This window comes from Trichosurus vulpecula, chromosome 2 (genome assembly GCF_011100635.1).
Source record: "Trichosurus vulpecula isolate mTriVul1 chromosome 2, mTriVul1.pri, whole genome shotgun sequence".
In the NCBI taxonomy this organism is placed as follows: domain Eukaryota; kingdom Metazoa; phylum Chordata; class Mammalia; order Diprotodontia; family Phalangeridae; genus Trichosurus; species Trichosurus vulpecula.
This window is the reverse complement of record NC_050574.1, coordinates 338796517-338810841: the sequence shown is the minus strand read 5'-3', so window position 1 is coordinate 338810841 and position 14325 is coordinate 338796517. Positions and strand designations below refer to the sequence as shown.

General features: G+C 38.4%; 1 protein-coding gene across 1 annotated transcript; it reads right to left on the bottom strand.

Annotated features, from left to right (window-relative positions):
* Positions 1-4457: 4457 nt before the first annotated feature.
* Positions 4458-12349, bottom strand: LOC118840292 (cytochrome c oxidase copper chaperone). Its single transcript, XM_036747766.1, has 3 exons — positions 12265-12349; positions 11965-12107; positions 4458-4552 (listed from the first exon to the last, which is right to left on the bottom strand). The coding sequence occupies exons 1-3, from the start codon at positions 12346-12348 to the stop codon at positions 4468-4470; spliced, it is 312 nt and encodes a 103-aa protein (XP_036603661.1). The 5' UTR covers position 12349; the 3' UTR covers positions 4458-4467.
* Between the last annotated feature and the right edge of the window lie 1976 nt (positions 12350-14325).

Genomic DNA, 14325 nt, shown 5'->3' with positions numbered 1-14325 from the left:
TTTGAACTGGCGGAAGGGCCCGCCTCCCAAGAAGCCTTAGAACTTCCTCTGAAAAGAACAGTTTCTTACCAAAAATTTCCAGATGTCACCCCCACAAGCAGCATGTGGCATGAATACTTTTAAGAAAAAAGTTGCAATATATATACCCAAATAAAGAAACATTTTACCAGATAAGTATATATATTTTATTTTTTAAAGAAACTATAAATATTCACACATATAATCATTTTATTCTTCAAAGAAACCTCCAAATAATTTAATCTCATTCATTCCTTAGGAACTATTCTTCCAAAATCGGACAACCTAGGAGGAAAAAAAGATATTTTAGAGAACGGGACTTCAAAAAAATATACTATTTACTCTGACATCAATTAACAAACAATACTTGGAATGTCTCCCCTGACAAAGTGCCACAGCTCCCCTAACATCAATGAAACTATATTAAAGGTAAAATTTCTAATGATTCTAGTTTCACTTAACTTAAAAGCACTTATTGAAATAGTATTCAAAATTTAAAATATGCTTAAATCAAACAGCTTAATCTCTGGGAGTGTTTGAACTAGGGCATCTGTTTTCTTAAAAACACCTTCCAATAAAAAGCAAAAGGTTATTTTATTATTCTAAAGCCTGTAGAGGGCATTCTGTTTGTGCTAAAGTGTTTGGCAAACATAGGTGAAGTTGAAAGTTGCCAAGGTCAGCTCGGTACATCACTGACTTCCTGTGTAAACTAAGAACTACAGCTGGTAAGTCCACTCTGAAAGAACAAAAAGGGAACACTGGTACAGATGACAGCAGTAGAAACAGCAGGCTTCCTCTCCTACCACATTTAATCATAATTTGGGACCAAAAGGCAGCTGAGTACCACTAAAACGGTAACAAGATAAATCAGGCTGTTCTGCTCCTCAAGTCTCAGGCAAATGCCTCTCCCTCCAGCTGTGATATAGTATTCTGTGCACATACCTAAAAGCTCTTTTCTAAAGTCTGTGGAAAGAAAAAAAGTAGATAAGGTTTTGGCAATCAAGAATACTAGAAAATTAATCCACACTCTTGCTCAGTTCCTCTTCTGAGAGACACGTTTGCGGTTTTTATATTTTTGTTTTCCAGTAATTCATTAACAAATCATCATAAAATGAGCCACAAGAGTAGGTGATATCATTTGGTATGCACATTCTCTCATTACTCATTTGTGCACACATTAAGCTGCTAGAGGAGAGGAACTTACTCATCTTTGTGTCCCTCAACTGTACCTAGCACAGTATTCTGCTTATAGCAGGGCTCAATAAACACTTTTTAGATGTACACACAGCAGAGATGATACTTTCATATACTCCCTTCCACAAGGAGCTTTTTTTTTAAATTGGCAATTCTTCATTATCTGCATATTGGCACATTTCACCCACCTTAATGTTTGGTTCAATTAAGTAAGCACCCTTACATCTCCTCTCTTCTCCAACTGAAAACTCTAGAGCTCTAGGATTGATGAGGTTAACAGCTATCAATTGTAACATCTTCCTTAGAATTTTCCCCTTCAGTAGGGAGACTGCTTACTACCACCACACTTCTCTCAATCTTAGTTTCTTCAACCGCAAAATATAAGGCTTAGACTAGATTTCACTATGGTCCCTTCTAGTTTGAAAATTCTATGGTTTTCTAAAATTGGGTCAACTCCCTTGGAATCACACAGTTGTCCACCAGCAAAAGGAAAACGTTTGAATTTACCATCTTCTGTATTCTTCCTAATGTAGAGCTCAGCTTCTTAACTGCTTTATTAAATAACTGTATTTAGCCTTGCTAAATGTGCCTCCTCAGTGTTTTCCAAATGTTATATAACCCTGATATTTCACACAATTAGGAATTCTTTGAAGAAATACTGATGCTAGAGATATTCTTCCCTAACATACCGAATATAACAATTATGTGGAAAAATTATGTACAGCAATTTTTCAGTATGAAAATTAAACCTATTTCCCCTATTTTCCTCCAGAATTTACTCCACCTCCCTTTACTCCAAGAACATTCCCTACCATCAATCAGCATTTATGGATTTTATCTATATTCAGTCTAAATGGGAACAAACTTCACTTTAAGCTATTTCAATTAATCTCCAGAGGGGAAAAGAACATTAACAGTGTAACAACAAGCTAGATTTCCTCTCAGAGTAGTACAGAGAGTTCTGTACTACGTGTAATCACTTAGAATCCTGTGACCTAGTTCACATTTACCCACCCTTTTTGGCAATGGAGCTTTATAAATAGACTTCATAATAAGAGTTTTAAGGTTCATAGCACAAAGCTTACACATAAGCCTAACAACTAACATTCCAGCAATAAAAGCTTCCCACAGTGACAAGGTAGCATAAGAAAAAAGCTTATAATTTGAAGAGTCCAAAGACCTGGGTTACAGCCTTAGCTCTACTATGAATTCATTTCTGTGACCTTGAACAAAGTAAGTTTCTCATGTCCCATCGGGACACAAGGGCATTTTAAAAAATACCTATTCCTATTTCATAAGGATTACAGGATCATAGATTTTGTGCAAGAAGGGACCTAGATGTCATCTACTCTAAGGCCCTCATTTTATAGATGTAGAAAATGATATTAGAGATTAAGTGACTTCCCCAACAGAACCAGGAATTAAACTCAGAACCAAATCCAACACACACTTTTCACTAAACCACCCTACTCTCATAAAAAAGATAAATGAAAAGTACCAATTTCCTGGAATGGTGTCTCAAATTCAAGTTGTAACTAGTATTACTGTTTTCCTTTACACCCTAATATGGGAAATGAAACTGTAATACCTTTTGCTCATTGGGCACTGGTGATGTCATTAATGTAGTTCATTGCTAGCAGGTAGAGGGGTGGGAGGCTGCTCCTAATTTCAGTATTATTTACTCTCATAAGGCCAGACTAAGATCCAGATTTAGTGAGCAAGAAAACTTCAGATCCTGAAGATTAAAGATAACATGACTTCAAGTCTATAAGGATAGCTCCTCTTAAATCAAACTATACAAAAATCTGGGGTCACCAAACTAATTAGGGGAGAAGTGCTATATAAAAGGATTCACTATGATTTAATTAGCTAAAAGCCTAAATTTGTTTAAAATAATTTGATTTACATCTGTAGTAATTTTCATTATATCTGTCATATAGTGAATTTTAAAACTGGAAGAAAATTAAAAAATAATCTAGGTCAACCTCTTCAATTTACAGAGCAGAAAATAGGTCAGATGAGAGGAAGTTAACTTACCTAAGGCCAAAAGGCTTATTCGGCTCTTTGACTGAATCCAAACTTTCTGTGAAGTTTAGATTCAGTCAAAGGGCCGCACCTGAGGTCCTAGAAGGCCACATGTGGCCTCCAGGCAGCAGGTTCCCTAGACTAAGGCTTAGATATCCTTACTCATCCCAGTACTCAGGTTCCATTTCCTTGCCCTTCCTCTTTCCAGCCCAGGGGGCAAGAACAATCCTAGAACCCGCTGGGAGATAGAAAACAGGGGCACATATAAATGTGGGTGTTGTGATATGTGATTTTATCACTCTGATATTTAAACTAGCAGTGCAATTTTGTGGAAAGAACAATAGACTTAAAAAAATTAGGTTCTAGACTCATCTCTGACACTAACTAGTTACGTGACCTTAGAGAAGTGACTTCATGTCTCTAGGTCTCAGACGTTTGACTGCTAAGACTCCTTCCAATTCTAAATTTCTGATTCAAAATATTCCACCAAAGGCTCAGGTTTCAATGTAGAGAGGAACAAGTCTGAAATATACGAGATGTCATGTAGGTTGTGGAAGCTTAATTTCATTTTGTGGCCAATACATGCGCTTATGGGTCATCTACTTCCCATCCCACAGTTCTTTATGAGCTCAATGGCACTCAAGAGTGTGAGTTTTAAAGTAAGCTTTTCCCTCCAGTTTCCTCTGAGTTAGAATCTGATAATTAGCCAAGTAGAAATCTGGACATACTGTAACTTTACTTCTCACCATCAACCTACCAACTTCCATGAATTTGAGTAATATCCCCCACCTTTTTCTTGGCTGCTATAGCTAACCATCACTGCCTTATTTAAATGAACTCTCAAGCTCCAATAAAATTAATCAATCTTATATTACTTTCCCCATTCCTCCTCCCAACCGTTTCAAGCTAGAGAAGTTGTACTTTCTATTTTGAAAGCCAATCATTACATTCCACAACATGTTAATAAAAAAGATCTGGCTGACAATTAGCTGGGGTTTTTAAAACAAAGACTCACTTTGTTTAAAAAATGTTTTGCTTGATTAGTTAAAAAGTTGTATTAATTCCTTTCTCTCAAAGTTACCACTTCAGATGAGGTACTGCCTAAGAGGTAAATTTTTTTTTTAAATCTTTGCTTAATTTGTAAAACAGCTTAAACTAAGTCAGAGCAGTACCCACATTCCCCCCTTTTCACCTAGTACTCACCATCCATACTCTATTTCTTTTTTTCATTCATATCTTGAATCCCAGGGCTCTCATACACTCCTTGTGAGCTTCAATTAGGTGTCCACAGTGTTCTTCTCCTTTCTCAATGATGCTGTAAAACAAATTTAGTCATTATCCAGCAACATAGGCATTAAGCTCCTCAGGTAAAAAATATGGACATTCATAGCAGGAAGGGAGGCAATGTGTACTGAGTGGTGGGTAAGCTATAAAAACTTGTCATGAGAAATGTTGTTACAAAGAACCTTTTATAATCAAAGCTATTTTGATGTCACTGATAACAAAAAAGTTCACCTACAACATGTTTAAATCCCATATAACAAGTGTAGCATGGTCTAGAGTACAAGTCTTCAGAATTTTTAAAACTCGATTGAATGCAAATTGTATAGCAGCAGGATGAGAACTGAGTTTTGGATCTGCCATCAAACAGGAATTATTCCTTGCCTCCTCTTAATTGAGTTTCACCTGCCCTCTAGCTTAAACCTTATGTTAATCACCCAAATAAAATCCACCTAAATTCCTAAAGGATTCAGCAAAATAAAGACAAAAAAAGATCCCACGTGGTGGCAACATGGCTGTTACTATACACTCCTTTCTCCACTAGGTTAAGAGAGCATTTTTTCACTTGTTACTAGAAAGAGGCTAGAATCCAGAGATTTCTTCAGGTCTTTAGACTTGGTTTTCTAGCAATGCAATTATTTAAATAAAACTCCATTGTAAAAATAGCAAATCCACAAAAACTATCCCAATGGCCCAAAGAGTTTGTCATAATGCTATTTGTGTGTATTTCTCAAATATTTTTCACGAGTGAAAAAAAATTCTTCAGTTTTTTTTTGGCTTCATACTTTGCTAGGGGCAAGAGGAGAATTCCTGTTCCCAAAGTGAAGGATGGGGAATGGGATAAGGAAAAGAACTAAACAATTTCCTCAACTGAGGTGGCCTATACATTGGATTTTCTGTAAGTCAAAAAGTAAGAAGGCATCAAGATAACTCTCAAGCCAGTTTCAGATATATATCCCTAGGTATCCACCCAGCAGCATGACATTTTTCGTCATGGAAAAGAACTCCAAAGTGCTGAGATATAAATATACATTAAAATATTATTTAATTCATGTATTCTAAGTGTACTCTATACCCAGCCCAGTACTAGGTTCTGGGAGAGCACACAGAAGAATAAGAACAGTTCTTTACTTTCTAGAAACAATCTACTTTAATGTGGTAAGGTACAGACACACAAAAACAGGCAATTGTTCTGAACCAATCAAAAGATACACGTTAACAATCTTGAATTACAATCTATGATTATAATACCACTGGACAGATGATAAAAAAATTATCCAGGCAAATAGGTAAACAGGCATGCCAGATGGGAGAAGGTAGACAAAGGGAAGGGAGAAAACAAGAACTAAATAATAATAGTAATAATAGCTGACCTTCACGTAGCCCTTTAAAGTTGGCAAAGCACTTTATATACAAGAGCCTCACAACAACTTTAGGATACGGGCACTATGGGTATTGTCCCCATTTTACAGATGAGGAAACTGAGAGGCTCACATAAGTGACTTGCCCACAGTTACACAGCTAGGAAATGTGAGAGGGGGAGATTAAGCCAGGTCTCCCTGACTCAAAACAAGGTAGAAGAGGTAAAAGGCTGAGTAAATGAGAATACTGGCGAAGATTAAAATAGCCACATGAGACAGGAGAGAGAGAGAAAGAAAACACAAAGGTACTGACGGTACCCTGAAAAAGTAATATACTATGTGCCATGACAGGTACCTAAAGTGGGTAAATCTTTGAAACAACCTGCACAGGTGATGAAGCATATCGCTAGTCTGTTTGTTTGCTTGCTGAATAGTACAGAGATGACAGAAGCAAAAATCAAACTCTAGACACACTAGAATAATGGGCCAAACATAACAAAAATACATTTTATAGAAAATGTTAAGTCCTGAACTTAAAAGAAAAATTAACTGTACAAGCAGCAAATAAGAAAGAGCTGGTATTATAACAATCCATGTGAAAAAAACCCAGGAGTTTTAGTTTATTTCAAGGGTAATGTGACTGCCAGAAGAGTGAATAAAGTCTTAGACTGAACTGATGGAAGTAGTTACCGCAGCAAAAGATGTACAGCATTTACAATGGCCAGACATCTGGAGTATTGAGCTAAAATGCCAATTTTTAAGAGAGAGAGAGAGAGATTGGGAGTGCCCATGGTTCTAGAAACCATGCTACATAAGGATTAGTTGATGGAATTGAGGATACAAATTCACAAATTTATCATTTGCTATATAGATTTTCTATATCAATATTCATTTTACAAATGAGGAATCTGAAGCACAGAAGTTAACTACCTAATCAAAGTCATGTGGAAGTAAAACTAGAGTTATTTTGTGGTGATCTAGAGCATAAAAACTAAGATAAAAAGGTAGTTGTAGATTTCAAATGAATGTAAAAAATAAATCTCTAAAACTATGAACTGTTCAACAGTAGAATGAATTGCTCTGTGAGAATTATCTAACAGACCTATCATTTGAAGTACCACCTGAATTAACTTCTATCAGGGATGTTGAAGAAAGAGTATCTCTGTGATTTCAAAGGTAATTTTGAGGTAGCTTTTATTCTTTTCCATCTCAAACAACCCAACATCATGCCAATTGAAAGTGATCTCTCATCTGACAGCATTCTGTACTACTCATATACCACTATAATTATAATATATATTTAACCATATGGATGTTTTTACCCTTACAAGATTATAAACTCTATGATGCTGTGGCCCATCTCTTACTTTTCTCTGTCTCTTCCAGTACACACAGTGAAGTGATACCAAAATTCTCTTCCAAATCTAAGATTCTGTTAAGTATAGTAGAGTGGAAAGAACACTGGATTCATTCATTCAACAAGCAGTTAATATGTGCCAACCAAAGTATACCTCAAGTATTGTTTTCAGTTGTGAGCATTACATTTTAGCAAAGACACTGACAAACTGGTATGTATCCACAGTAGGGTGCTCAGGATATTGAAGGACACTGGGCTATGTGTTGGAGATAAAAAAACCAAAATGATAGTTCCTTCCCACAAGGTGTTTCGATTCTATGAGGGAAACAACAAATAAACATGTAAGTTGATACAAAACATATACAAAGTAATTGTGAGCAAAGTGAGGAAGAAGTCACCAGCAGGGAGAGTGGGAGGTTGGGAGCTGGGGAGATAAAGGGCGTGTATGTGTGGAAGATATAGGAGATGGCACTTGGACTAAACTGAAGTGGAGGTGAAGAGGAAGGGTATTCCAAACTTGGAAAGACAGAAATGGGAAAAGGGATGCTGTGCAGGAGACATCAAATAGGTCAGTTTGGTTAGAACAGAGACCATGAAAAGGGAACTGACGTGTAATAATGGAAACATTGGCTGCAGCCATTTGATGAAGGCCATTAAATAAAAACAACACAAAAGAGCTTGTATTTGATCCCAGAAGCAACAGGGAACTGAGCTTTCTGAACAGGGCAGCAATGTGGTCAGAATTATTCTTGAGGAATATCACTTGGGCATCTGGGTAGAGCACGGACTAGGAAGGCATGAAACTTGAAGCTGGGAGAGCCGCTGGGAAGCAATTTGGACGGTAGAGGTCAGAGGTGTGGAGTGTCTGAACTAGGATGGTGACAGTGTGAGCGGAGAGAAGATGGTAGAGAGACCTAATTTGGGCCTTCCAAAGACTAGAAGGGTTGTCATACACATAAGTGGGGTAGTATGGTAGACTTGAAGTCAGAAAGACCTAGGTTCAAATCTTGTCTTGGACACTTAGCAGCATGATTCTGGGCAAATCACAGAACATCTCCGAGTCCCAGTTTCCTCATCTGTAAAATCAAAAGATTAGACTAAATGGTTCCTACGGTCTTACTCAGCTTTTCCAAACTGGAGCTGAAGAATGGATCAGTGGGCAAAAAAGTTAAGAGGGATACAGATTTCAATGCTAACAAAGACAGCTTCATTATTAGAGCAGTCCAAAGATGGAAATGGCTTTCTTATGGGTAGTAAGTTCAGTATCGCTGAAAGCTCTCACAAAGAAGATGGACAACTACCTGTCAGAAGCATAGCAGATGGAATTTATGTTTTAGGTAGTAGCTAAACAAGATGATGTCAAAGTCTTTTCCAGTTCTGCAATACTGTGATTGTTACACTTTTATTATTTGAAAGGAACGGAGTACTGATGAGAACACTGAGTTCCATACTTTGGAATCTTGTACACACCATTATATAGCTACACACTGTATCACAGATAAAAGACAAGACCAATGAGAATGAGTGATTAAAAAAACATGCTGAGAATAGAAAAGTGAGCAGGAATGTAGTTTTCTTTTTTAAAGTAAAATTTTATTGATAAGTTTATTTTTTTACATCACCAAAATTTCTCTCAGTATGCATTCTCCCGCTTCCCAGAGAGCCACTCCATTTAACAAAGTTTCTCAAGAAAAAAAATAGAAAAAATCAGAACTAATCAAAACATCAAACAAAGCCTACAAAAACATATGTAATGTTTTTATATATGTAATGGGTATATGTATTTTATGTATGTATGGATAATATATCCCAACCATGGACCTCCAACCTGTGCAAAGGAGTGAGATGGTGGCATCTTCTCCTATCTCTTCTCAGGGACCATGTTTTTTTGTAATTTTGCAGCATTCACTTTGTTACTGTTTTGATAGTTAGTGTACATTGTTTTCTTGGCCCTCCTTTTTTCACAGTACATCAGATTCTTTAAATGTTTCCATGATTCTATCATATTTGTTACTTCTTACAGCACAGCAATATTCCATTACATCCATGAGCCACAATTTGTTTAGTCAGTCCCCAATCTATGGGCACTTATTTTGTTTGCAATTCTTTGCTATAACATAAGGTGCTGCTATAAATATTTTGGTGTATATGGGGGCTTTTTTCTTCTTATCAATGATTTCTTTGGGTGTAAGTCTAGCAGTAGATGCTATGGGTCAAAAGATCCAGACATTTTAGTCACTTTATTTGCATAATTCCATCTCATCCCCTCCAATATCTATTGTCCTCTCTGCCCCCCACTCTATCATTTACCTATGCCTCCCCCATCCTGAAAAAGGCCTTACTTGACCTTTCCTTCCCTATTGTCCTATATTTCTTCTACCCTTAGCTGCCAAATCCAATGGACTTTTCTCTGTCCTCACTCTCCTCAACATCTCTTCAGCCTTTATCACTACTGATCACTGTCTCTTCCTCTCGGAATTCTGTCCTGGGCCCTCTTTCTTCCTCTCTATACCACTTCACCTGGTGATATCATCAGCTCCTACAGATTTAATTACCAACTCTATGCTAATGATTCTCAAATCTACCTATCCTGCCCCAACTGCTCTGCTGATCCCCAATCAGGTGGTGTCCAGTAGACATCTTAAACCTGACATGTTCAAAACGGAACTCATATCTTCCCCCCAAACCCTCCCATCCTCCTACCTTCCTTATTACTACAGAAGTCAACATCATCCTCTCAATCCCTCAGAATTGGAATTTAGAAGTAATCCTGGACTCCTCACGATCTCTTATCCCTCCCATATTCAATCTGTCCTGTCAATTTCACCTTTGCAACATCTTTTTAATATGCCCCCTTCTCTCTTCTGACACTACCACCACTCTAGTGCAGGCCCTCATTCCCTCCCACCTGCTTTCTCTCTTCACTCTAATCCATTCCCCATTCAGCCAATAAATGGTTTTCCTAAAATGCAGGTCTGATCATGCTCCTGACTACTCAATAAACTCCAATAGCTCCCTATCACTTCCAGGATCAAATACAAAAGCTCTGTTTGGCATTCAAAGACCTTTATGACCTACCCAGGGGTAGGGAACCTTCAGCCTCAAGGCCACATGTGGCCCCGTAGGTCCTCAAGTTCGTCCCTTTGACTGAACCCAAACCTCATGGAACAAATCCCCTTAATAAAATGATTTGTTCTGTAAAACTTGGACTTAGTCAAAAGGCCGCACACAAGGAACTAGAAGGCCACAGGTTCCCCACCCCTTGGCTAGACCACTAAAGGAAAAGTAAAAAATGAACTGGCCTCAGATGATACTGAGTTTCCCATCCTTAAGTTTTAAAATAAAGTGTGGATGACTATTTGTCAGAAGTATTGTAGATAAAATTCATCTTTCGAAGATGGGCTAGTCTAGATCATGCCTCAAGTCTTTTCTGCTTGGGAATTATGTTTGTTAGACTTTTATGTTAAAAGATAATTTTTTTTGATGATAAACTGTGAATGACTTAGCTAACTACAATCAATATAATGATCCCAAGACAATTGCAAAGGAATCATGATGAAAAATGTTATCCACCTGCAGAGAACAGAACTGATGACATCTGAGAGCAGATTAAAGTATAATTTTTTTCACTTTCTTTTTCTTGCCTTTTTTTGACAACATGGCTTAATATGGAAATGTTTTGCATGATTTAACATGTTTAACTGGTAACATACTGCTTGCCTTCTCAGTGGGTGGAGGAGGGGCTAGAAAGAGGGAAATAATTTGGAATTCGAAACATTTTTTTAAAAATGAACGTTAAAAATAATAATAAATTAAGAGCAAAGTTCATTTTTAAAATGATAATCTTTTTTAAAAACTACCATAAAATGAGATGTAGCTTAGTGTGGCATATAGAAAACTTGCCTATAAGGTATGAAGACCTCAGTTCAAGTCCTGCCTGTGACACATGACAGCTTGAGACCCTGGATAAATGATTTTAACCTCTCAGTAACTCTCCGAAATTGTAAGTTGTAGACCTGTTGTTAACCTGCATTGGCAGGGAGTTCTCCATACTATAGGTATGCAACACATAACTACTGAGGCACCAGGATTCCCAAAAATATAACTGGGAAACATTTAACAAGATAAATAAATAGATTAGAACATAATTCATGTTAATATGCGGTTTGCTAAATCAATATGCCAAAATCCGGGGATCTTTATGTACGGTTTATTTGAGTTGGACCCCACAGCTCCATCTCAAAGAGATTACAGATGCAGTCCCTCCTCTTCCTAGCCCTAAAGCATAATACGCAAAAAGACAGTACCAGCCACAAAGCAGCGAAAGACAATGTCAGAGCTTAAAGTTTTTTTAACTAAACATTTTCATTTTAAAGATGAGCCATGAAAGTTTAGAAAAGTGCCTTTCCCAAGGTCACAAAGGGTAGGTGACAGAGCAAGGTGACACTTTGGACCTTCCCGTGCACCAAGTCACCTGGCGCTTCGCAAGCAGGAAAAAGAAAAATGTTATGACTGGGAAAGTCCGGGGCTCCCGCGGACTCCCGGGAAAATGAGGAAGCTGGTCTGGTCCAGACTGGAAATTCTCAATTTAGCGGAGGAGAGGGTGTATGAACTTAAAAAAAGTTTTTGTAATTATTTTCAGTATAATTGGTTTCCTCTGTAACCCTATTTATTTTATTTTACGCATTGGGAAAACGTGATTGTGTCCCCGGCTGGGACAACACTTACCAGGCATCCCGGGCTTTCTTCGTCTCCGGGCATGCGCAGCACGGTTTCAGCGGCTTCTTCTCCTCAGCCTTTTTCGAGGAGTCGGAGTCACAGCTGGCGGCAGCCAGAGCGGACATCTCCGGGTCACGCGCAGAGGGAGGCTCCTTGGGCACCGGGGACAACAGGGGTCATTTATTACACGACGGCCGGTTCACCCTCCCTCCCTCCACCCCACGGGATTCCCTTGATCTTTGCAGCTAGAGCTTGGGAAGACCCCATTTCGTTAATTCCCCACTTGGCAGGAACAGAAGCGGATCTTACCTCCGAGAACTCAGAACATAAACCGGTCTTCTGGACCTCGCCGGAAGCTGGGGAGAAAACTGGGGAACCGGAAGTCCCGCCCATCACGTCGAAGCCACTATTCAACGGGACAAGCCATGGAAGAGAGATCAGACTCGCGTCATATATTGCTACCCGGAAGTAGGGGAACCGGAAGTGAGCTTGGCAGTAAAGGGAGAGAACGGGAAAGAGGTCTTGGGGTTGTCACCTGGCTTCATAGGAACATACCGAGCTACCTTCTTTCTTCTTTTCTTCCTTCCTTCCTTCCTTCCTTCCTTCCTTCCTTCCTTCCTTCCTTCCTTCCTCCTTCTCTCTCTCTCTCTCTCTCTCTCTCTCTCTCTCTCTCTCTCTCTCTCTCTCTCTGTCTCCCCTCCCTCCCTCTCTTTCTCCCCCCGTTCCTCTCTCCCCCTCCCTCCCATCCTTCCTTTTTTCCTTTTTTTTTTCTACTTTCTTGCACAGGCGCAGATGGCCTGGAAAGTAAGATCCTTTTTGATCTGAGATGACTTAGCAAAGCAATCCGTCGTCTTACTTTTACTTAGAGGAAATATGGGGTGGGTTGATGCATCTTCTCATGCCCCAAGTGCCCATCAAGTCCTTCAGTATCCTCCCTCCGTCCTTCCATGGCAACTTGGTAGACTAGATCACTACACTACCCTTGGTAGGGCGCTCACTGGTCCTGGAGTGAGGAAGATATGGGTTCAAATTTTGCCTCAGACACTAGTTCTGTATGTGTGACCCTGGGCAAGTCACTTAACCTTTGTCTGCCTCAGTTTTTCAACCGTAAAATGGGGATAATAACAGCACGTACCTCCCAGGCTTGTGAGAATCAAATAAGATATATTTGTAAAGTGCTGGAGAAAAGAAAACTTAAGGAGGATATTAGGCAAATTAGGATTGATGGGAAGCAAAATATTCTAAGAAGTGTACAGTCGTGTTCAATTTTGTGACTCCATTTGGGGTTTTCTTGGCAAAGATCCTGGAGTGGTTTGCTATTTCCTTCTCATTTTAACAGATGAGGAAACTGAGGTAAACAGCGTTAAGTGACTTGCCTAGGGTCACACAACTACTAAGTGAGGCTGAATTTGAACTCAGGTCTTCCTGACTCCTGCCTCAGCACTCTATCCACTGCACCACCTAGATGCCCTTTCTAAGGATTAAAGCTATTTGAAAACAGAATGGGCTGCCCAAATGGGTAGTGAGTTCTCCTTGGAGATATGTAAACATAAACTTGTCAGGAATGTTGCAGAGATCTTTTTGGTGGTTTTTATTGTTGTTGTTTGTTTTTCTAATAATAGGTTGGGATATATTGCCACTTCCAACCCCCAAATTCTGTAATTTTGTAATTTTATGATACTATGTGAAAAACACTATGCTAGATTCTGAGTATACAAAGACAAAGTGGAAAGAAAGAAAAGTCTGCTCTTTTTTCAATTCCTCCCATTCCAATGAGAGGATACAAAGTTAGAGTATATGGTTTGAATCTTGGTTCTGCTGCTTACCACCTGTTTGACCTTGGGAAAAGCATTTTAACTTCTCTGGACTCACGTTCCACATCTGTAAAATGAGAAAATTAGATGAGGTGATTTCTAAGGCTCTTTTCAGCTCCAAGTCTCACAGTTGAGTTTTTTTTTTCCTGCCAGCTGTTCTTATTCCTATTTCAGTAAAGTTTCTTGAGAATGAAATAGTCTATACTCGAAGGAAAAAGATTTTAAGTTGATACCAAAGGATACTCTCTTCCAAAAGGAAATATAGAATCACAGCAGAGAGGTAATTTATTTCTATTATTTTTGTTCAGCAACAGTTCTCAGACTTCCACTTCATCATTTTTGCCTTGTATTGCTTAGTTGATAATGAATTCAGACTATGCTACTTTTTATTTTTCCATTGCAAAAAGATACCTTTTGAATTTATGAAGGAAAATTATTTTGAAAGCATTAACTTTTAACTAGTGACTTTATGTGACTTCAAACAATTTTTTTTTCTTTTGCCAAATGATTGTATCATTTGATTTAGGGAATAAATTCTTAGATTTTAAAGGAAAAT